The sequence below is a fragment of the Sceloporus undulatus genome, chromosome 6 (genome assembly GCF_019175285.1).
Source record: "Sceloporus undulatus isolate JIND9_A2432 ecotype Alabama chromosome 6, SceUnd_v1.1, whole genome shotgun sequence".
Classification (NCBI taxonomy): Eukaryota; Metazoa; Chordata; class Lepidosauria; order Squamata; family Phrynosomatidae; genus Sceloporus; species Sceloporus undulatus.
This window is the reverse complement of record NC_056527.1, coordinates 45,179,530-45,205,538: the sequence shown is the minus strand read 5'-3', so window position 1 is coordinate 45,205,538 and position 26,009 is coordinate 45,179,530. Positions and strand designations below refer to the sequence as shown.

At 37.5% G+C, this 26,009-nt stretch overlaps 1 protein-coding gene across 8 annotated transcripts in view; it reads left to right on the top strand.

Moving 5' to 3' along the window:
- The window catches only part of TBC1D5 (TBC1 domain family member 5), a 304,630-nt gene that overhangs the window by 194,775 nt on the left and 83,846 nt on the right, over positions 1–26,009 (top strand). For all 8 annotated transcript variants that reach the window (XM_042474674.1, XM_042474672.1, XM_042474673.1 and 5 more), the window contains one exon: positions 715–887. In XM_042474674.1, coding sequence (XP_042330608.1) covers positions 715–887 — 173 coding nt within the window. The remainder of the gene's footprint in view (positions 1–714; positions 888–26,009) is intronic.

The following is a 26,009-nucleotide window of genomic DNA, read 5'->3' as shown; positions in this document are numbered from 1 at the left end:
ATATTATAAGGATTTTGAGAAGCATCAGCAGCTACTCCAGAGCTACTTCCTGCTCCATAGTGTCCCTTTTTTCTCTGATGGGAAGAAGAGAGCAAGTGGTCATTTGGAGGGACCAGAAGGATGACCCACTGAGGCAACTTGCCTGACAGCCCCACAAACTGTGGGGTTTTCACTGGCAGACATAGTGGGTAAGACCACTGAATTACAGTTAAGTAATAAGTGAATCTAGTAGTTTTCATCTACCTCCTCCCCAGTATTCCTTGTTGTTGTTGTTGTTGTCGTGTGCCTTCAAGTCATTTCCAACTTATGGAGACCTTAAGGCACACCTGTCATGGTGTTTTCTGGGGCTGAGAGTGCGTGATTCACCCAAGGTCTTCCAGTAGATTTCCATGGTTGAGCAAAAAACCAGACCCTACTCTCCAGAGTCATAGGCCAACATTCAAACCACTGTGCCACACTGGCTCTCTCCTATGTTCCTTATCTTGGTGTATTTTGATGGCAGGGATTTCTGGGGTAATTATTTATTTTTAAATGCACACAGCGTTCTAGTCTGGAATCATAAATGCAGGGATCTCCTTGTCTCTGGAAGAAAATTCAGCTGCTAGAGGTGCTTCAGGAATCAGTTAATGCAATGATTAATAAACTGTAGTTGGAATCTCATATAATATATTTTTTTTAATTTTACTTTTCACACTTTTTCTGTTGATTATTTAGGAGAAAGATGCAATGATGACTCCTATTCCATTTGCAAGACCTCAAGATTTAGGCCCATCAATTGCTATTGTAGCAAAAGTAAACCAAATTCAAGATCATTTGCTGAAGAAACATGATATCGAGCTTTACATGCATTTGAACAGACTAGAAATTGCACCACAGATTTATGGCCTGTAAGTATTTTTTTTATTAGTTTTATTTTATGTAAGGTGTTATAACTAAATGATAACAAGCCCTACTGTGTTACTGTGTAAATATGACATGGTAGTTTGCCTGCTTAAGTCCTGTTTTTTTTTAAGCACAGTATATAAGTCAAATAAACAACTACACAAGTAATACTCTCCTCCCTCATCTAGATTTCTAGATATGTAATAGAGTTTAAGACTCATTCCCTCAGAGGTGTCCAGGAATCACCCTTCATAGATTTTAATACAAAAATAGAGAAATTAAGTTCCTCTTACTTCCACTTTCTGGCTTTTTATAAGAACCAGTGACTTTTTAATTCTCGAAAGTACAGTGGAAACTCAACTTACATGTGGGATCCATTCCGGACCCCCATGCGTAAGGCAAATTCCGCCTATGCTCAAGCCACATGCACATCATGGGCACACGCCCCATTCATTTGAATGGGATGCACCGCCCCGCACACCCCATGTGCTCCCTGCAGCTTGAGTGCATACACTCAAGTCTGTGTATAGCGCGCCCGCGTATAACATGGGCACACTGCATATGGTTTTCAGTCTTTCATGGTGATATGAGCAAATTGCAGAGTTAAAAGAACCAGTGACTAATTCTGGTAAATTATATGTAATTCTTAGTATTGTTATGGTAGTATTAGCAACTGAAGACAGTAGAAGCTGTAGTTGTTAAACAAGGCTTTAATACAGGCAAGAATAAGAATTTAATAAAGTTAAAGGTATTCCCTGTTGACAAGGTTGTCAAGTTGTGTCAAGCCATAGGGGGCGGTGTTCATCTCCATTACTAAGCCAAAGAGCCAGCGATGTCAGAGAGTACTCTGATCATGTGGCTAGCATGATTTCACAGAACAGTGTTTACCTTCCCACCAGAGCGGTACCTATTTATCTACTTGCATTTGCATGCTTTCAAACTGCTAGGTTGGCAGAAGCCAATAATTTCTTTCGAAGTCTGCTTTCCAACATGGCTAACCTGCTCATAGGAAGGACAACGGTGGATGTGGCCAAAATCAACATGGAGCAGGACCATCATTTCTTTTTCTCTTTCTGCCAGGTCATTTTCTCTCTCCACTCTCTGTTTCTGCTACCCTGCTATACTTCCACCATTCATTTTCCATTTTTATCCCCATTTCCACTCCTGTCCACTCTTTTTCCTTTGAGCTCACCTCACTTACATAAAATTAGGCCAAGGGTTGACTAGTCTGCCTTTCATATGCAATTTAATGATGGATTTGAACCAAGCAGTATGGAATATGCCCTATGGAGATTGGAATAGTGTGAGTGAGTGATCTTAAGCCTAGCAAATATTTTGGGATGCCCTTCTTCTGTTGTTCTTACTTAGAAAAAAACAAAACAAAACAAACCACCCAAAATGAAATGAAACAATTGTTCCTAGTGTATAGGGAAGAAATTCTAGCATCAGCCAGCTGTGTTCTTCTGAAGCATACAAATTCACCTTGCTCATTACCTATCCCCCGGCAAAGGAGTACAGATGGCTGCATTAACTATTAGATAGTGTTCATATTCAAAATTTTGCAAATAAAGCACCCTAACAAATATAAATGAACATAGTTTGCATCCTGTATGTGTGCTTAATGGCTACTAATGTTTATCTTGTTTAGTATAAAATAATGTATTTTTCCGACAAATACCAGTGTTTTATAGTGTTATTTAAAAATAGAATACTGTATTAAAAATACTATTAACACTATGCATCAGCTTCTCCAAACAGACAGCAGTTTGGAAGGATTAAAACATAGAGGGGGACATAGTAGAGTCTGTAGCACGCATAGCCTCAGCAGTGTTGAATAAAATGCTGTATGGACAATAGTGGCACCTATTCAGGATCTCCAGAAACAAACCTGAATAGTACCTTACACTGTAATGGATGTTGTCTGCAGGAGAGGTAAAGACTGAAAATGAATAGTTACAATGCTAGACCTAACGAATTGGCAAAGCTTCATAAAATAATCTGTTTTATCCAGCTCTAATACCAAACCATGGTTTCATAGTATGTGAATGAACAAGCTTTGAGTGATCATCTGCTCCCTACCTCCTTCATATGTGACAGTTCTCTTTCTTCCTTCCTATTTGGCAGCAGAACATCATTTACCATTACCTCTCACAAGCAAACTAGAGTCTGTGCTTACCTTGATTGTAAACCAGAGTTTCATTGTAATAATAATAATAATAATAATAATAATAATATAGTTTATTTATATCTCCCGCCGGATCAAGGTGGGATTACAACCTTAAAAGACACTTAGTACAATTTACAATCAATACAACAATAAAATACTAACACTGAATTTATCAATAATTCCTATTAGTTCTCTAAAAATTACAATTCGTCCATTAGCCAACAATCAGAGTGAAGGAAGAGCAGTCATAACTTTTTTATATGGAATTCTGTGGATAAGCCTACTGGAAGAGATCCGTTTTGAGTGCCTTCTTAAAGGCCTCTAAGGTAGTAATGAGATAGATCTCTTCCGGTAGGTCATTCCATAATCTTGGGGCCACGGCAGTGAATGCCATGTGAAGTTGTCATTAACCTGGTATTATAATATTCTAGTAAGAACTTCCCAGATGTTCTGAGAGTGCAGGGCAGACATTGTAGCTTTGTAACAATCACAATCATTCATAATAAAGAAACACAGGCAGATGTTCTCTCCTCTCTGCAAATAGTGCAACTAAGAGATGAACTAAGAGGAAAAGGAACCATAGGAATAATGTATATATTCAGATTGATTCAGTTGTTATTGAACAGTTATATGAATGGTGGCCATTTGTGCCCTAGATTAGGTTTATGTGCCACTAGTTGCCAATAAATAGCTTAGAAAGAGAAAATGCAGAAATTAAAATCTTATTACTAAATCTTTTCCAACTGGAGACTTACTTGCTGATTAGTGCAGAATGCATTGAAATCTATCTGTAGATCGTAAGAAAATGTAATTTGAATCCCAAACCTGTAGAACAGTTTGCCAGTAAAACTGTTCAGAGATTTAGAAATGATAAATTGATATATCAATTCTCAATTCTATACATTGGGAATGAGATTGATTGCTTGGGTCTTCTCTGTGTGCAAAACTTTGAGGAAAAGAGGCCATGGCCCTGCGGGCTCCTCCTTCCATGGTCCCAAATGGACTGTGGCAAGAAGTGGAAAAGATCCACTCCTTTGAGGCTAGTTTTGGGCGAGATGCAGTGGCTGAAGTGGTTAAGATGCTGACTCTATTGACTGCAAGATCAGCAGGTTGGCAGTTCGAGGCCCAGGTGCTGTATGATGGGATGAGCTCCCATCACTAGTCCCAGCTTCTGCCAGCCTAGCAGTTTGAAAGCATGCAAATGCAGGTAGATAAATAAGTACCACTCCAGTGGGAAGGTAAACAGCATTCTGTGCAATCATACTGACCACATGATCACAGAGTAGTCTCTGATAATTCTGGCTCTTTGACTTAGTAATGGAGATGAGCATCACTCCCTATGATAGATTCTCCTGTCAACGGGGAATACCTTTACCATTATCTTTTGGGTCCACTTAGGCAGCCTCAGGGTGGCCGCAGGGCAGCTTCCGGGCACTCCAGGGGTATACATCATTTAAATGCCATGCCCCTGGAGCAGGCAGAAGCTATTTCCTCTGCTCATCTGTTTTGGGCCATGGTCCTGAGAACAGGACTACGATGTTTAGAGTCCTAGACATTATAAGATAGTTATATTTATTTAGGATAAGAAGCAGAAATGTAATTCCATGCATTTATTGCAATGTATATCAATTTTACTGCATCGGATTTATTTATTTGTATTCAAATACTCATCCTTCATTACATCTCAGTACTTTAGGCAGTAATCAGACATCTGTCTTATTTTATTGGTTGGGTTTTAAAAAAAACAACAGAGCCAATAGTATCCTGATTTTTCTACTTCCTGAAGTTGGAAGAACAGCATTGCCATCATTTTCCTCATTACATCCTCTCCCTTCTAGTTGCTCATCCCCTCCTATTGCCCTCTTCCACTGACTGATTGCCATCTGACATTCCACTGTAAATGAGGTTGTCTAAGAGATTTTCTATGTTACTGGCAATTTCTGGAAACCTGTAAGAGGCCAGGATTTTGGTTTGATTGGTTCTGTGGAGGAATGCACTGGCAATTTTGTGTGGCCAGCATTGTCCTCCAAAGAAAGCACATGCACACATTCCCACCAGCAGTGTCAACTCACTCACCTCCCTCCCTCCCTTTCCACCAGATTACATGTCTGCCTGCCTTTCCCATGGTTGACACTGCTGGAGGGAGTGTGTGTGTGTGTGTTCTTTCTTTGGAGGACAATGCTGGCCACACGAAATTGTCGGTGTGTTCCTCCACAGAACCAACCAAACCAAAGTCCTGGCCTCTGACAGGTTTTCTAGAAATTGCAAGTAACATAGAAAATCTCCTAGACCACCTCATTTACTTTGCCTGGCTCAGAGCCAGGCTTTTGTGGGTTGTCCAACTTTCCAGAAGATGGCTGTTCCAGATCAACGGGAGCCCTGCCAGTTCAGTGCAGTAGTTTGCCACTCCTGGCACAGTGCCCTGACTGCAGTGGCTTACATATTAATATCTTTTTTTAAAAAAAATTCTACCTTTAGATCTGGATTATAAAAATGCATAACACTGAAGTTAAAAGGGAAGGAAAAGGTAAACAAGAAAATTCAGACATCAATTGTTAATGAAGGTTTGGTGCTAAAACTTCTGGCATTGCAAAATCTTACTCAGCTGATCATGTTAGATTCTTCTGTAGTAGCCCTTTGGAGTTTTGTGATCTCAGGATGAGAGTAACATTCTCAGATTTTTCTGACGTCATCGATTTCAATCCATTCTCACTGATCTTCAGTATCAGACCTTGTTCCCTTCCTCTTTTTTCTGCAACTGTCTATACCACTCGAAGCATAGCAGTGGGAAGCTTCCTAGCCCTCTGCAATAGTATTGGGAGTGCAAAGGGAATTGCAAGAGGGAAGGGTAATGCTCCCTTCCCACTTTTGAAATATGTTGATGTTATTATTAATCTGCTTGGTTGTACACTTAGTGCTTCAGAATGAAGCCAGTTACTCATAAGTTGGCCACAATTTAATATTTTTTACCAGATGCACAATCTAATTTTAATCTCGAGCTATACTGATACGGAGATTGTCATGTGTCATGTTATTTGGTGCCTCTGTGCCAAACTAACATTAATAATTTGCTCAATACCTAGCTGCTGTTCAGGCTGGCTGTAAAGGAGGGCTGCTGTAGGAGGAGTGACTATAAAGTGTATGGTTGTCTATTGCGTTATTATTTACTGTTTTACTGTTATTTTAATGATATATTGCCAATCTTAAAATTTTCCTCTTGTTCTTAGATTGTGCACCCTAGGCAGGCTTTTATTTGTATCTTGCTACAGTATTTGTTATGTACAGCACCATGTATACTTACGACGCTTTAATAATAATAGTAAGTAGGGAGTGAGTCAGAGTCAAGAGAGTTTGAGGCAGTTCAGGGACGTTCAGGGCTGTTCTGTTCTGAGTTGTCAGTTAGGTTTCAGGCCAGTGTACCTTAGCAGAATTCATAGTTCTGTTAAAGGGGAAGCAGTTTAGAAGTATAACAGAATAAGTTTAAAGAAAACAAGAAAAAAGTTAGACTTGAAAGAGTTCATTGAAGGAACTGAATAGGAAATAACTTGTAACTATTAAAGTACTGTACCTACTGTAACTGCGAAACAGTCTTGAGGAAAATACAATCTTAACACGTGCTTGTAAATAAAATAAATGTTTTTTTTTTGTTACCAGAAGAGTGTTGGCCTGAATAAATTTATAACAATAACTTCACAGACAACACACTACCAAAGATAAAACACTGATAGGAGAAGGACATAGGGGACCCCAGCACTAATTAATTTAAAGGAAAATGTATTAAGGGTATACATGGAGTAAGTGTCAAGGACCAAGGGGTCTTTGGATGTTTATGAGGTAAGAAGATAGCCTTGAAGCATGGATGAGAAGATGGCCTTGGTCACGCGTAGTGAGGAAGAAAGGGAATTAAATCTCTGTTTGTGTGTGTGAGAGAGCATGCCTTCAAGTCGCCTGTTGACCTATGGTGAGCCCATGAATTTCATAGTGTTTTCTTAGGCAAGGGATACTCAGAAATGGTTTTGCCAGTTCTTTCATCTAAAATCTTCATCTTTAAAATTAAACTTTGTACCATTACCTTAGACAGAGTCAGTGTAGTACAGTGGTTTGAGTGTTCAACTATGACTCTGGGGATTTCAACCTTGGTCTTGCTCTGGAGACCAAGGTTTGAATCCCTAGATCACTATAATTTGGAAACAACTTGAAGGTACACAACAACAACAACCATCACATCTTAAGATGATTATTCAAGGCTGCTTACTCTATCTTAGTACTTTAGATCCTGTGCCAGTTCTAGCCAACATGATTCTTGGACTTTTCTTCTCATCACATTCCAAGTTCTGCAACACCATTTTCATGAGTTTGAACAGTCACTTTTTTAAAATGGTATTTTAAGTGGTAAAACTAACATGGTGTTCATTCTTCATTCAAGTCAAGTTTCCACTATCAGTTCCTTTCCTTTTCAGATCATGAAATTAATTAACAAATTAACAAACACATCTAATGATGAAGTGGAATCAAACCATATGTGTATTTATTATATTACAGTAGAAATGTTCATTAAATCACTTGTGTTGCCCCTACCCATTTAGACTAGATTTAAATTAACACTGTTGATAAATGTTTGTCTCCTTATCAACTCATTGTGGCAAAATATTTTTGCTGTTACATAGTATGACGAAAATAGTAGTGATATGCAAAGAATATTTTAACAAAGCTGGATACTTTTTGCTTCTCTTTCACCAGGCTATAGAGTGGCATGTGCTGACAAATGGGACTTATGGAAATCAGCATTACTGATCCAGTCCATTCTGGACTGAAGTATACAGGATGTCCAAAAATTATCTTTACATTTTGAGTTCTGTGTAACACTGAAACTGTAAAGATAATTTTTGGACAATGACGAATACAAACATAGATATTCCTTCAGTTCTACCACATGAGCAAGTGAATTTTATCAACAGTGGGGGGGTACAATATAAGTAAGCTAGAGTTATTGGAAAGGTTGATTTCCAAGGGTTTGTAGAACAGAATTTCAACTAAACATTTAATATATCAGTAATATGAGATTAATGAGACAATCCAGATTTTCTCATTATTATTAGTCCCTTTTAAAAAGACATTGAAATATATTTCTAAAATCTGACCCTCTTTCATTTGCATAATGCATTTCTTGAACTGTATCTGCAGTTTATGCTTTTCACTTTGTTGTATACTAAATATAAATGTATTCCTGACTTCCAAAGGATATACTTCTATGATTTGAGTAATACATACAATGTAGATCATTATATACTGAAATGTTCCTAATATGGCAGGCCAATTTTTTATAAAGCATCTTCTCATCAACAAATTAGTCATTTTTAACTGGAAGATTTTCACCTTTTTTCCTTAACTATGCTTTTAGGTGAAAGACTATTCTTGGCAAAAAAAATAGAAAGGTTTAACACAGTGGTATAGGCGATTACTTCATATAATCTATAACAGACATACTTACTTTAAAGCAGATTTTCCTAATTAAGTTAAGCTGATTGTATATATAATGATTAAGGCAAAGAATGATAAATTTTATAGTAACTGTTTTATAATGGAAACTTTAGGTGGAATTTTTGAAAATAGTTGAGGGCAGTGGTTGTTATACAAAGACAAAATAATATCACATCAGAAAATATTATCTATATCTGTTTGGATATTCAGATTACAATTCCTGCAGTACAGTATTTCCAAAACTATTCTGATTGCATGCTCTTTTGCCCTTTCAGTTTATAAAATAATCTATATTTTATAATCTGTAAAACTGATTAGTAAAATGTCTTATTTCGAAACAAAAACAGTCAGTGAAAATATTAGATCCTATAAAACACTGACAGATTGAATATTCAATGTAATTGTACAGTTAAACAGGCTAACAATGATTAATGCCCTGGATTAAATGGTATTTAAGTGTTAATTTCTCTGACCCTTAAATCTAATAAATTATAGTACAAAGTGATTATTACAAGCTACTTCACTTGTACCGTGACTAGTCCCGGTAGTCCAAATGTAAGGGCATATACTATACACAGTTCAAGGCAAGTTTAAAGAGAGATAACTGTTACAGCTATTTTTTTTATTATGCTTTTGCTGTTTTAAATTAAAATTTCACTTAAAATATTTTGAAATGGAAGTATCTCATCCATAGACATTTATCTAGGTAAGTACAACATAATTACCATAACCCATTTAATACTAAGAGCAGAGATTCTTTCTCTCGCTCTTACCAGCATTTTAAGGATAGTTACCAGATAAGAACAGAATCAGTAGTATAAAAACTGTCACAGACAACAAGATCTGACTGCATTGGAAGCTGTGTAAACATTGTTAACTCTCATGTTTCAGGAGATAACTTTTATATTATCCTTATTCCCTCCTTGATCTTAACTGTCTGCCATGCTTACCAATGGGAAAGGAGTTTTACTTTGCCTGCAATGGGAAGATCATTATATGAAGCCACCAGGGACCAATCACCTACCATCACTGTGCTGTCTGGCAACAGATTATTGCAGTGGTGGCGAACCTATTCCTGTGTCAAAAAAGGGCCTTTTCTGGGCTTAAATTTGCGCATCGCACACAAAATGTGATAGAAATGCAGTGCACATCTAGAGGACATTTTGGTGTAAAAAAACATTTTTAAATGTTTTGCAAAAAATGTTTTTTACCCTGAGGGACACCGGAGGCATGCAAAGATGGTGGAAATGCCTCCCCCCCCCACCCTTATTACATGTGTATTTGGGAGTATTTTGGACCAAAAACATTTTGGGAGGGAAATGCAAACAACTTTTCACACACATGCTTACTGTGGGCCGTGGAGGTCACAGAAATGGCCCTGGGGGCTGCATGTGGCCTTTGTATTTTGTCCACAGATACACTTATTTCCTTAATTTTCAGACTTGAAGGGCTTTAAGTTCTCAAAACCTGTACCAAAAAAGCTCTCATCCTGTAAGAACTGGCTTCTTCTCTTCCTCATTCTCCTCTTGGAAAGTTGGGTCCTGCAATAACAATAGAGTGAAGGAAAGACCACCAATAGGAGCTGGTTAACAACATCTCTTTAAGATGTTTATCTGTCTTCCTTCATTCTCTTGGGCAGGACAATGTAAATCTACAATGTAAATTATGATACTTGATATAATATAATTAATACATTAATTACACTTTTGTCCCGTTCTTCCGCCAGTCTACTCTTTAGACAGTGTACTCTCCATCTAAATCAGGGATGGGCAACAGTAGTAGGGGCAGAGGCCACACCGGAAGTGATGTCATGTTACTTCTAGTTTGGGGTAGTAGCCAAAAGATGGACAGTTTTTGGAATGGGAACTAAGAGGACCCAAGCTTCCGCGTGTGGCTTGAGTGGTTTTTGATGGCTTTGTGGCTAAATCTTTGGCTGGTTTTTTTTTTAAATAAATATGTTGGGGCCTAGGGGCTTCAGCACAGTGCAGAATAGGACTCTAGGAGCTGCATGTTTTTCCCATACATGCTCTAAATTTTATCTTCATAGAAATCCACTGAGGTAGAATAGGCTGTAAGATAATGGTTAGTTTAAAGTGACCTAAGAAGCTTTAAAGCTGAGTGGAAACTTGTAATGCAAAGGTGAACAGCCACATCTGCCCTATTTTCCAGACACTCAACACATTTGTGGGCTTCACTCAATCATTTTTCCAAAGTCCAGTTTTGAGGCACAACAACCCCCACTAAGTTACTCGCCTGGCATCTCTCTCTTTCTCCTCAGAGTTCCTCTACATGATCACTTGCTTCTTCTAGTCTGGACCTCGGCAGAAAACCCAGACATTTTTAAAAATCTGACCTGACAGAAATTTTAACTCTGACAGAGAGGACATGTCAAAAGATATATGATAGCCCTATATCACTGTTTAACTTTTAATAACATAAAAACATTATGAAGAACTCTGCAGATTTGGAACGGAGTGCCATCTAGCCCAATATACTGTTTCCTGTGGTTGGTATGTTTTGGACCCTTACCAGTGGAACAGGAAATAAACAATCCTACTTACTAAATAAAAAAAAAAGGAGGAAGGCAGCAGGAGAAGGATTCCGTTGGTACCTTTAAAACTTATTTTTACATTGTGTTTTCAAGGATTTCCTGCCACTCCTTTAAATTCAATGCATCCCCACTTACCTTTCTCCCTTCTTTTTATACTGAAACAGACTAACATGACTATTTCTTTGAAAAGTTATCTTTTTGTTTTGTTCCCAGTATCCCGTGTTCAATGCCTGGTTTAGCAATCTTGGCTAATATATATTAAATAAATTCAAACAGTTACAGCACTGTCTCAAAATACTTTAATTTCTCCTTCATGTTGTCCTTCTAATTTATGTAGGTGTTTGTAACTTACCACCATATATTACTCTGTTGTATGTCAGATGAAAAGAGCTAACAAAATTGATATTCTTGATCCACTTTAGCTTAAATAAGGATTTAGACTTTGTTCAATAATTTGCTCTCTTTGCATATGTGGTGTCAAAAGTGATTGGTATATAAGTAGGATGAAAGATGGGTTGAGAAATGGGAAGTATCCATTTGAGTTCTATTCTCTTGCCACTTAATTATGTGCTGAGATGTTAATGAGTAGAACTCAGTAGCTGTGAGGATAGAATACAGATTTGTCATGTTATTCCTCAATGCGGGTGATATGCTTTCAGTCTCAAGTGTTGAGAATGAAAGTATAGTTAAAGTATATGAATGACAAGTAAACTTTATAGTAACTCTCACCTAAATTTTCTGGGATCAAAGGGGTAAGAAACATTCCAACTGAAACATTGCTAAGCACTGTATAATAAAAAATTAAAATGTGTATCTAATCTGGATGAAGAAGTTTGGCCATGTTTGTATGATGAATATGCTAGTCGGCACTCTGTATCCATGGATTCAACTATCCACGGTTTGAAAATATTCCAAAATAAAAATTCCAAAAAACAAACCTTGATATTGCCATTTTAAATAAGAGACACCATTTTACTTGACTATCTGCAGATTTTGGTATGCTTGGTGGCACGGTTGTGGTCCTGGAACCAAACCTCAGCAGATACCAGGGGCCCACTGTAATGTAGTCAGATATAGTCTTTGCTTCTGTTGAGTTACAATTATAGAAGCAAGTAATAGTAACCTCACAGTAGTGATTATCCAAATTATGGATCCTTCCAAATCTACGTGGCAATAATATCATGATTGCTAGCATTAAAAGAAAGAACAAAACAGATATACATAAAATGATTTACATGATATTTGTAGTCCATAATACGCAAAAAGGCAAAGAAGGGAATATGTTCCATCAAACAGTCTAATTTAGTTATAACAAAATGATTATGGTTAAAAGCCCTGTTAGCCACCATGTAGCTAGTGTCATTTTGGAAACTCAGGAAAAATTGGGCTTGCATGTAACTAAACATTTCAGACAGATATGATTTAGAAGAGAATTTCTAAATCAATACTCTCCCTTTTAGAGATTTAGGGTTAGAATGTACAGGATGAATGCGTAAATAACTTACAGGAATGAGAATCTCTGCCAGTCTTCACATAGTGTTTAGGGAAGTAAGCTCTAAAAGATTTCCAGTTTGACATCAGTTCTTTCAAGCTAGAAGAGGAGTTAGCGCCTTTAGGAATATACCCCTAGCAGCTTTTTACTTCTGAAAGTTTTTAACAACAAAGATTCATCCCTGTTATATCTTATGGTTGTAATGATTTCAGGCTTTTGATATCTACTCAAAACCTCATATCTGCTAACTGGAATCAGCCATGTAAAAACATGTACATTAAAAATTCTGGGTGCAGAAATTTGTTCTGTGTATTTGAGTGGCACTCTCTACCCTTCTGCACAAAAACGCATTCCTTGTTACCTGTGGGGTTTTTCTCCATTTCAGCAATATAATGCATGCTGCTGCCATTGTTACTGTTGTTGTTAAATAGTTAAATAGTTATTGTTGTTAAATAGCCACCCCAGGGTTAAATGGGTCTGGGTTCTCAAATGCTGTGCCAGTGGAACAGATCCTGTGGCAGGTTCTCCTCAACTGTTAAGGCTTTGAGTATGGCTCTGGCAGTAGACTACAGCTCTGCCGTTTGAGGATTAACATCATAAAGTACAGAGAAGTTAATCACCAGATGTTTAGCTTCCATATAATACATTGCTCACAGTGGCTGTAAACAGAAATTAGATGAAATAGTTGTAATTTCCATCAGTGTACAAGCTACCTGCATGAATAAAACCATAATTCTTACAATATTCAATGTGTTTGCTAACTGGAAAAGGTTAATCTGGGAAGAAACATATAGGGCTGTGATGGCAAATTTATGGCACATATGACAGAGTTGCCACGTAACACCATTTCCCCTGACACGCAGTGGGGGGGGGGGAGAGAAGAAAAAGCACGTGCTGTTCCTCCTCCTTCCCAACTCTCCCTGGTCTCCACATGCCTCTCCGGAAGCAGCTGAAGACCAGGGATGGTGTGGGACAGCACAGGGTGACCCTTCTTGGTATACAGCTGCCTCTCTGGGCAGCTGAAGGCAGGGAATGGCATGGACGAAGAATGAGAAAGAGGTGCGCTCCTGTTCCTCTTTCTTCCCGATCCTCTGGAGGCAGCTAAAGGCTGGGGACAGCAGGGGGAACCTTCCCTGGCCTCCAGCTGCCTCTCTGGAGGCTGGTAATGGCACAGGGGAAGGAAAAGCTGGAAGCCTGTTCCTTTTCTTCCTCCCTCGCCCCCAGGCCTTCAGCTGTCTCTGGAGAAGCAGCTGAAGGCCCAGGAGAGCAGGGGTGATATGTCCTGTCCCATAAGTCTTTTTAGATTGTAAGCCTGAGGGCAGGGAACCGTCTATTATCCTCACTGTTGTAAGCCGCCTGGATTCCCAGTGATTGGATGGCATATAAATAAATCCTATTATTATTATTATTATTATTATTATTATTATTATTATTATTCCCACCCTTGGAGGGTGGAAGTCCTGGCACTGGGTAAGTCCCTATGCTGAAGGACTTTTTAGTTTGGGCACTCAGACCCTAAAAGTTTTGCCAACACTGATGTAGGGTGTGAAGATGACAATGAAAATTCCAAAATATAGAACAGAAATGGCCAAAGTGTGGCTCTCCATGTGATGTTGGATTGCCACATTCAAAATTGCCATAAATGTATGTTGCTGAGGGGTACTTTGGTGTTGGGATACTAATCTGTATCAAAAGATGTAATTTCACAAGCCTAAAAGAACCATGTCTTGTTAGACATTATGTGAAAATAGGACACTGGGGTAAGCGGGCCTCTTATTCTTACCCAGCACGGCTCTACCAAACACTGAAACAGCTCACTTTCTTGATTTCTCCTATTACAATCCAAAGTAACCGGATGAGGTGTTGTAGATATAGCTTTATACAGTGCGCCCTTGCTTTATGTTCCGTTCCGGACTTCCCCGCGTAAAGCAAATTCCATGCATGCTCGAGCCCCATTCCACTGGGACACGCCACCCCTTCCTCCCCATGCAGCTTTCAGTGTATGCTGAAAGCCACGTAAAGCACACCCGCATATGGCACAGCACACTGTATTATGAGAAGGATATTCTGATAAAGGGAATATGTTCTGGATACAGTAAAAAGAATGAGTTGGGAATATATTTTGAAAGTTAGGAAATCATTATATGCATAATAATTTATCATCCCAGTCTGTGCTAATGTAAATGGAATTGCAGCCCCCCTTCCCCCTGACCAAATATGTCAAATAAAAAGCTATTATTACAGCCCTTCATGTCTTGAATTAAGACTATATTATCAGAGTGCAACTGAAGACCAGTTCAAAAAATGTCAATGATTTGCTTAGTTTTCTCCCTGGAGATCCTGTCTCTGAGATTGTATGTAGAATCCTCCATAAAACTAGTTTGTTCACACTGAGAAAAACTAAGGTGGGCTCCCCTGCCTCCCCACTGCCATTTCTATACAGTTCCATAAGTGGAGAGAATCCACAGTGATTATATAAAGTTAGAGTAAAGTTAGAGTAGTCAAAGAAGTATTTCCTAAATGTACTGTAACGTTTATTAGGACCTTCAAAAGTATCTTACTCTAGTAGCATTTGAGGAGTAATACTGCTAATGTATCACCTTTCTTAGTGAAGAATAAACTTGGCAAAACACAATAAAATGCACAGTGACATATAAAATGAGTATTAATAAAGATCAAAATGTATTTGATAATGTTTAAAGTTGCTTTTACAGAGTAAACATTTTGCTATTAAATTATTATAAAATTATAATGTTGTAAATTGAAGAATGTATTCTGGTCCTTTTGTAGAACTAGGAATGGAGATCTGTAAGACTGGCATCAGTTCATCTTTTGTAGAATGTATTGTGAGTTTGAATAATCACATGTCAGTGTAAACAAAGAACATATGTAATGGGGGAAGCACTGCTCTGTGAAAGCAGTATCATAAATTGTGCTACCATTTAGAATTGGTGAGTCGCACAATAGTTTCCATTAATCTTCTGGGAGGAAAATTCCTTTTTCACATGTGTCAGAATGACAGAAACTTTAATGAGATGCCTGCTTTAGTGAAACTGAGAGCTAAACTATTTAAACCTTCAGTATCTGCTCTGTGATACTGCTCTAAAGACCAGTAGTACACAAAAATAGGAAACACACACAATGAGTATCATCCCCTGCAACCAAGATGCAGAACAAGACAGAATAGAATAGAGAAAGAAGTGTGTGTGAAGTCGAAGGTGTTTCCGGCCAGCATCCATATTTTTTGTGGGTTTTGGGGGGCTATGTGGCCGTGTTGTGGAAGAGTTTATTCCTGACATTTTGCCAGAATCTATGGCTGGCATCGTCAGAGAATGCTGGCATGGAAGTGAGTGGGGTTGCCATTCAACAACAGACCAACACACAGATTAACATGTAAATCCCTTCCTCTCAACCAAGGGTCACACAGTATATATAACCCACTCACTTCCACGCCAGCATTCTCTGAAGATACCAGCCACAGATGCTGGCAAAATGTCAATAATAAACTCTTCCAGAATACACCCACATAGCCCGAAAAAACCACAAAAACTATAGAAGTGTGTGTGCATGTGTGTAAAATCCCATAGAAATATCCTGTGTGGAGTATAAAGCTGTATTTTCCAAATGTTGGTAAATGTAAGACCAACTTCATGAGTACATAAACCTTTGTCTACATATTATGTTGGGTCATTTTAAAGAAATTAAGGATATTTCCAACCTAATTAACAGCAAATGGTAACTGTGCTTGGTAAGTACTCATATTGGCAGTTTGTGTTTGTGGTGGTTAGAAAATACCAGCCCAGCATTACCAAAGTAAACATACATACTGCATGGTTGAGTTGAAATAAGGAAAGACAAAACGGGAGGGATTGCATCCCAGGGAGAGAGAAAAATCCCTTGATAAAGATTGCACATGGAAAAGATTGTGTGCTGTTGTCTTCTTTGGAGTCAGATACAGATATGCTAAGAAATTTAGGACAGTGTGGCACAACTGTATCTGTTGGTCACAGAAACAGTTATTTGGTAACATTTGTATGTGTGTTTGACAACCACTCAGACTACATACGGGGCTGGTGGTATCTGTAGGATGAGGCTTTCAGGCCTGACCTGCTTATTCAGAAGACAGGGATTCACTGTATTCCCCCAACCATACAGATGCTTTGTTCTTTTAAAGCAGTCTGTTAGAGAGCTTGTTGTTATGTTTAAAAGTGCCCACATATTATTTAGCATGCAGAATAGCCAACAAATTTCTAAAAATATCTTATGACACACTCAGGTAATAGAATATGGTCTGGGTGCCAGAAGGCACAATGCCTGTTTTTCAATTCTGCATAGAAGTGTTGGTTATTCATAGTGGTTCATGTAGAGGGGGTCACAATAAACTTATCCTGTAGAGTCTTCCATTGAACATGCTGTACTTAGTGTGGGATGATTTTTCAGATGAAAGAAAATGTACATCTTGGACAGCTAAACATTTGAGGTGTGCTTTTATATACCTTTTGTTTTGAATTTCTAAATGATGCCTCAGAATTGTCCTATTCAGCTTTCCCTGTGACATCACCAAACAGCTGTGTTGCATTATACTTAAAATAGCATTAAACCTTTACATTTTAAATGAATATTTTTCTTTGCACTGATGTAGAATGCATAATAAGCATCTGTGGGCTATGCAATTAATGTCACTTGTGAGGAAGGACCTTCATGATACACTAGGGCTTCAGCACTCTTAAATTATGATTCCTTTACTGCACTCATGGGATAAATTCTATATCCCCCGGATGCTTATTATGTATCTTCTATGTCCCTTAATTCCTATTAGCTGGATTAGCAATTGTTGTGATGTTGAGGTTTATGGTAGTTTAACTGGGATTGTTCTCACAGATCAATAAATAAACTTTGGAAAACCTTCTGTATTATCTTTCAACTTTGATGCATACAATGTGTTGCTAATTTAACAGTATGTAAGAAAATATTTACTTATATGTGTTTTAAGATATGCTATAGAGTATTATGCAGTCCATCAATAAAACTGATATGAAATAAGCAATGAAAATGTAAGGCTAACAATTAGAACACCATATTGTAATGAAAATGGATTTTCTGGAGTTAGTCTCATTGCCTCCAGTAGTTAACATCTTTACTATTTGACTTGTGTATCCATTGCATTAAGAACAATAACACTGGATCTCATTTCCATTTTAAAAGCATATTTAAATGTGCATCAGGAACATTTTGGGGACTGGGACTTCAACCAAGGTAAAACAATTTTTTTCTTCTTAAATTTGGACTGAATTTTCATGTTTTACCTCTACATCACCAAAATGTTCCTGATGCAAAAACATGAAGACTTCTTGAGGAATCCATTGTTCTCTTTCTGCAAAGAGGCCTGTGGCCTCTTTGAGACATATTGGACTTCAAAAGAGGGATCCCTGTTGAGATGCAAATGGACTTTAAATTTCCTGGACTTTGAAAATCCTATTGCCTCATGGCCAGAAGGAGGAAGAGCCTGCCTGCAAAAGATATCCTCCCCATCATAACATCTTTAATAAAGGCTGAAACAACATGCAGGCTAACATCTCCAATTGTTTTTTGTTTGTTTGTTTTTTCTCCCATTTGGTTTGTAACATTTTTCCTGATGAAGAAGCCCATGGAACTTAAAGCTTGCAACAAGTGTATTGTGTATTTCGGTTGGCCAATAAAGGTATCACTGATGGATATTATTATTATTATTATTATTATTATTATTATTATTATTACTGTATTTGTTAAATGACCAACACGGCTACCCCTGCATGTTAAAAATGTTATCTTTCTTTTTTATTCCTGTTAGGGCCCCATGGCAAACTCAACTGCAAATCTGTCCCTCCCCATCCCTGCAAACATTTCTTTACAGTACTAGGATTTTTGTTTGGGTTTGCTTGTCTATCAGTTGTTGAAGTCCAAAGATGGGAGGAGGTTATTCAAACTTTAATTAATTAATTAATTAATTAATGTCTTGATTCAGAATAATTTCTGATTTCTTTTTATTTGCTGATTTGAGAAGGAGGAGGAGGAGGAGGAGGATGATAACAGTAATAATAATATAACTGAGTTGTGCAATAACACAATGTTGAATGTTACAATGTGTGAGGGGGTGATGTTTTATTGATAATCCACCAAATCTAGTCTCATATACTTTTGTCTTGGTTTTGTGGAAGAGAATTATGGTAGTCCTACTCTCCAGGTTTATTAGACTGCAAATTCTTTGATGCTTCACAATTGGCTTTGCTGTGTAGGACTGGTAGGAGTTGTAATCCATCATGTACTCGAGGTCCAGAAGTTGCCTACATTGCTGTCTGGAGGCATGTCCTATTGAATTAATAGTGGCTTACATCTCTATAGACATGTATGCCATTTCAAATTAAAGCCTGAAATGTAGTCCTTTTATATAAGTGTTTACTAACTCATTCATAATACATCACATCTTGATTGAGCATAAACCTTATTTTGAATTTGATATGAATACCACATAATGTTTAACTAACCTCTCACCAGAATCCAAGAAAACAAATAAGACCTGTATCAAAACAGTGTAGTATATTCTCACCTCCTGACACGAATACTCAAATTCCCATTCTAGCCTTCCAAACACATTCTCCAGAGAATGCAACAAAACCCACAAAAGAACGATATCTTTATTGGTCAACCGAAATGCAGAAAATACATCATGTAAACTTTTGAAGCTTCACTGGCTTCTTCATCAATCAAAGATGCTGAAAATCATACAAGAGAAAAAAAGTGATGGTGTTATAGACCTATGTTTTGTCTCAGATGTTACTTCTGTTGTTATTTAAGATGGCCTGGAGGGATATCAATGGAGGCAGAGGCTACCCCCCTTCTTGATCTTGTGGGAATCATGGACAAAGGACAATAAAAGACCAGAAATAAAATGCCAGCTCCATTAGCAACAGAAAAGTAACTTTCCTTGAGAGCCATGTTGTCCCTGTCCTGTGTGAAGCCAACTGCCCCTTTCTTAGGCAGAGAACATTTAATTTATCAAGAATCCATGTACTGTTAACATCTGGAAAAACTTTTAGGTGCTGTATAGGTAAAACATGATCATTGTAGCCCAAATGAAAAGAGTTCTACCTTTGTTGGAGGTAAAACTTTCAGTGAGTTAAGTCCCAGACCGTTAGTTCACTATTGATAAAGTTTCCACTGTTGCAGCAAAATTTTGTATCTTTACACCCACGAAACACATTCAGAGGTAGCTGTGTTGGCCATGCAGCAAAGTACAACAAAATCCACAAAAACTTCAGGAGGATTTAGGCTGACCTATTCCCTGGCTACTGTGTATGCTTATTCATCATTGAGTGGTTAGAGGGAGAGTTGCCCCTTTTCTTGTCTCATTCTTTGGGGTTTTCTTTTTAGGGGAAAAGTAACCTTCAGCAATCCTCTGAACATTTCACTGCCTCCTGGTTGCCCACCCCTACTGATCCTATTTTTCTTTCAATTTTAATAGCATGCAGATCAGAGTTTGCTTTCATAGGGTTGATACAGTTATAAGTAAAATTATCTTTGTTGGGTACCCACTGCCGTACGTACACACACACACACACACACACACATATATATATATATATAAACATATATGCAAAACATATTTTTGTTTTTGGGTATCTGTCCATATGTTCCTGTATTACTAATTAATAAAATGACTCTTATGGTTCTCATTATTTGGGATAACTATTTTGCAGCTCTTCAATCACAACTTACTGATTAATTTATAACTGACCTGTAAGCAATCAATAAACTTACTAGTGTTGAGATAAATGTCATTGCTCTTCTTAAGCATTTAGCTTTATTTTTAGCATTCAAAATTTTAAAGAATTTAAATTTCCACGTTTTTATAATTCTAGAAAGCTTTATTTTTAGAATTCTATAAATAAAACTAAATGACATTATTAAAACAAAATATGCTTACTAGAAAATACTTTAAATCTGGGGCTGTCCACATAGGCCCAAATGTTCATGTTTCCCTAGCCTTATGTTGTCCTATTTGGACAATGCAAGCCATTAGCCTTGGACCAGGATTGGACCAGGATCTGGTGGACCAGAAGCAGATCAAGGGGATCCAGTCTGATCCCAGGCAAAAGGGGCCTTAGCACAGGCCAAAATGACCCACCACTTGCTGCAGAGGTTCTTCAAAACTCTGTGACGAACCTCAGCAGATCAGGTGAACCTGCATGTCCCTTACCTCCCTCCACTGTTGCAGCTAAGAAGACTCGCTAGGCTTTTCTAGGTCCTCCAACAGAATTTTATGGTCAGCTTATGGCAGATGTTGACCACAGAGTTGGAAGACAATTCTGTGGTCGACATCTGCCATAAATTGACCGTAAAATACCTAGAGAAATACCTAGAGAAGTGTTCTTTCAGCTTAAAAATGGGGGGGTTGCTTTTTTTTCTGCATTCATGGGGGTCCTGAATCCCTAGCCCCAGCAAAAGCTGAGGGCCCACTGTTATTTGAAAGAGAAGACATAATAAAAGTAAAGGTGTTATATGATTGCCTTGCCATTGGAGGTCTGTTTAGAGTCATTTTAGATTAAAGTTCATGGCAGGTTGCTCTTCCTTATTCTACCAGCTGGATCTGTTTTGTTTTGTTTTTTTGTTTTGTTTTGTTTTGTTTTGTTTTTTTTGGTAGCATGATGAGACTCTGTAGAATATGAAATATATAACATTTCTACATGTTTAAATAACTAAGGTTGTGCTGTGGTTCCAAATATTCAAACACTAATGTTTTAAATGCTTTCTTTACTTATATAAAAAGCAACTAGAAAAAGTTTAATTGGTTTTAATTGTCCCTTTAATTTAATTCTGCTTTAATATTTAATCTTGTTTTCTGTTTTAATTGTAGTTTTTATCCATTATTACTGTGTATAAATTTTATTGGGAGCTACCTTGCATCCCGTTTTTGAAAGGACTTGGGAACAATAATCCAGTAAATAAATGAAATAGAGAGAGAATTTGAACTTAAAATATTTTGAATGAAATGGGTACCTGTTCATCTATATGCAGAGAATGTGTCACTTCCTTTTAACCAGAAATAGTTTATTTTATCTGTAACTGAAAGACATGTTGTGTTTCTTTTTCTTCATGTGTCTTTCAATAACCTTGCATTACAGTACAGAAATAAGCAAATTTCTGTCTACTTTTTTAGACTATGATTGCAGAACCTCTCCTCCAAGCTGCTCAAAAAGAGATTTTAATACTATAATTTTTTACAGGACAAATTTGAACCTAGGCCATGATACCACCATGGATCTTCCACCTGAAACTCTGCCCACAATTCTGACAATCACTTTGAAAACCCATCCAATTATATTGCTTCCAGGCAGTTTCCTAGGTAACAACCATACAGTTTGAGTAACGGGGACTATACACATCAGAAGAAACAAAAACAAATGGCAGTATTCCCAGTTTTCCAATACATTTTAATTGTAAATGCTTACTGGATGTTGTTTTTAAAATCATGTATTTAATTTATTATAAAGTATAGCATAGGTGTTTATGACATTGCCAATCCATGTGATGCAAACCAGGGCTTTTAGATCATTTGTCTACTCTGACTGTATGGTTCAAATCGCTGTTCTTTTCCCATTGTACAGCATAGCATGCATTATGCAATGCCATCATAACATGTGTATGCAGAATGTAAACATACCAGGCTCCTATCGGAATCGCTAAACCATTCTTGATGTCCTTTAGTTTGCAAATCTTTGAGGACCACCAGTATGCAAACTAGTGCTGAACTCATACTGCAGTAGAGGGAATGAAAAATTGAAAATTGTCCCTGAAAAACTGACAGGAGCAGGTCTTTCTCTGTCGGAGAGAGATGGGAGCCATCCAGCAAGCTCAGGGAAGCCAGGCATAGTGTAGTGATAGAAGGATTTACAGGAGCTGCTGCTTCAAAGGATCTTCTGTGGCCAAGTTAGGAAGACAGGCTAGAGTGGAAAGCTGGAAAGAAGATTGGTACATTGGTAAATACAGAATGAAAGAGAACCCTGAGATTGTGTTGGACCCAAAAGGACTGTTAGACAGATGAGAAATTATAAGCTTTTCTTGAATACTCTGATATTCAGTACTCTAGCTCAAGATGAGATCCAAAGGAGACATTCCCAGCTGTTCTAGTGCCCCTAGCTTGTGTGCTAATTTTCTTAGTATGGCCGTAATTCAGTTACTCTCTTCTTAAATATTGGGAAGGACATCAGGGAACTATGGATGTTCCTTTCATTGTCGCATATCACAGGGTGGCCATGTTGCTTCATACTGAGCAGTCACCTTACTGACAATATGTTATTCATAAGATGGAAGGTGGATCCATTAATATAGAATATGAAACTAATGCCAGGTGATATCTGCAATATAGGTCTTCTCTAAAGTTGAAAGACTTTTCCTCATACAGTAACACAAAACTTCCAGACTTTTCATAAGAACCCATTTACTAATTTGTTTTGGAATCATCAATCACACAAATCCAGAATAAGCATTAAAACAAAGGCATTAACTTTGTACCTCAGAACAACAGGCTCTGTCTTGATATACTGCATTTTTATATTCATAACTAGGACAAAAGAGGAAGTTTTGAGGAATGAAATATTTTGCAGATGGTGTCAACAAGTTTCTACTATTTCTGCAGTGCTGCTAAGTTGCCTCATATCCAAAATGACATGCCATGTGAAATATTTTTTTAAACTTTTTTTACTTCGTTTTGCTGTATATAAAGAAATTGGGTATTTAGAGCACATGAATAGCTTAGCATTACAAATCTGAATAGATAACTCAGATGGCCTCTCTCTCTTTCCATCTATATTTTTCTTTTGAATCTTGAACCACAGGTTTCCTGCCTTACAAGAAAAGCTGTATGAAATTATTTGTCTTAAAGTCAAACACCAGTATATAATAAATGCAGGGTCTCAGAGAGTGTGCCTTTTTACAGTAATTCATTAGATTGTACTGAATTTAGTAGTATACTGTATATATTCATGTATAAGTCTAAAAATTTAGGATAAAAAATTGACCCAAAAAACTTGAGTCGACTTATCCATGGGTCAATGTAAGCACTGTACTCATATGTGTGAGTGTATATATACATATATGTATATCTATTCCCTGGTGAACTAAAAATGTTTAATCTGCCCTGGAAGCACTGACCCTCTTCTACACTCCCATCTATCCAGACTTTACTATAAGCACCAATAGTTACGCCTGTGGCTTTTTTTGGTATTGTTTTCCATTGCTTTGACCTTGACATCCTTCATTACATGCCCCTAAGTTTTACCCTCGACTTATCCATAGGTCATATTAAAATCCATAATTTTGGCCCCACAACCTGCCCTCGACTTATACATGAGGTCAACTTATTGTCAAGTATATATAGTAATTTAAATGTTTTATAACTTCACTACAATTGTGATCCCTCTACCCCACCATCAGAAATCAGTGTACATGTAATATAAGAAAAGCATACATATAAGTGGGCTTTTCTCAGTCATTTCAGTGCTTATTATAGTTGCCTCAAAGGGCAAATTAAACTATTTAACCAGCTTATTGGCAGTTGGGATGGGCAAATCAGTGTTTCCATTTTATTTCATTTCTGCTTCATTGTATTTTTGCATAACATTATAGTTTGGGGCTGGGGGAATCCCCCTCAGTATACATTTAAATACAGATTTAAAGTGCTATTTCATCTCCAAATAATATTTAAATCCATTTTGGTGTGTAAACTGCAGAGAAATACTTTGCAATACATAAAAGATGTGTGAAATCCAATTAAAAACTGAGTTCAGAAACACACATTCATTCAAGAGTTTCAGAACTTGTTATTTCATGTTTGTGCAAAGATCAATTTCCACAAACCATCCCTAAATTGGCTCTTGGACTTACAGTGGCAAAAAGTCAAGGAATCTCAGATTAGATGAATGGTGCATAAACAAGTCACTAGGATCAAGAACTTCATCTCTCTTGTAGACAGACTGATTTTTGTCACAGGTTTTTGGATAACAGGCTATGCCTAGGATAAGTTGTGTTTCACTAAGCGACTTAACTTTCATGCTCACAAAGTGCAAAGATCAACAGGATTTTTCCCCTCACCAGTGAATGATTTCCATCACAGACAAACAAACTACAATTTAGGTGACTAGAAAGAGGATAGGGGGGGGGGGTAGGAGAGAACCTATATGAAAAATGCAGCCCACTTGGATAAATAAGAGGTATATTTGTATGTTATTTGGCTGGGGTGGTAGGTGGTCGTGCCGCCCAATATATCCCATGTCATAAATAATACAAAGAGATTCTGTTATCACATGACCCAAAAACGGCCAGTTGGATTCCGATAACACAAGTCTGAAAGCCACATGCAGCTAGATTGGTCTCATAGTCTTTTATGTGTGTGTCAGGACTTATACTGTATGTCTGTCTGTCTATTTATATGTCATTCATATTTACTGAATTCATTTCTGTGGCTAAATTCACAAGTACAGAGACTGTGTTTCCAGAGGCAAAATAATGCTCTAAGAGCTAGGTATCAGAATAGCAAAAATATTTAGTCAAACTCGTTTTCTGTGAGGTTTTTTTTCATCTTTTCCCCCCTCCTATTTTCTCCAGTTGTAAAAATTACAGTGATTACACATCATAAAGCCTATCTGTAATAAAACGCATCAGCTGGCCAAGGTTTTCATCGCTCACTCAATAATCCATTAATACAGCAATGCTGCCCAGGCATCTTTATAATACCAACTCGGAGGTAATTTTAATCAGCTAGACCAGCTGGTATTTAACAGCAGCTGCTGGAGACGCCACAAATATACTCAATAGCTGACATCTTTATTTGCAGTTTTTCAAGGGGAGAAGAGATCCCCCTACGGTTACTTAGATTAAGGTTTTCTGGAAATGTATTGGGTGTATGAAGGTTACCTGACTAAGTACAGGAAGAGTTAATGTGAATAAAAAAAATCGGAGGCGGGGGAGTTTTTCGATGCATGTTTTTTACAAGAGCATTTTTAAAGCATATCATGGCTTTGTTGAAAGTACAAACATTCTTGCTGCATTTACAGTGACAACAGATTTGAACAGAAGCTTTACATTGAAGCTTTTCTGGTTCACAGTATTCACATGTAATGATATATAGTGTTCTTGCTAGAGAAAGAATGTTCAGTATATGTTGCCTTTCTGAGTAACATATACCTCTTTTTTCAGTCTTACAGTTTGTCTTGATTGCGTTCAGCGGTTGCCTATATGTATATACAAAATCTTGTGGTTTTTTTACTGTATCTTCCATTTCAGTCCAGATATAAATTTCTTTTATAAACTCTGGTTATAAACATTGAATGCTATTTCACTTTGGGATCTGTGTGTACTTGTGTAGGTACAGGATAGAGTGGGGGAGAGAAACAAGGCAG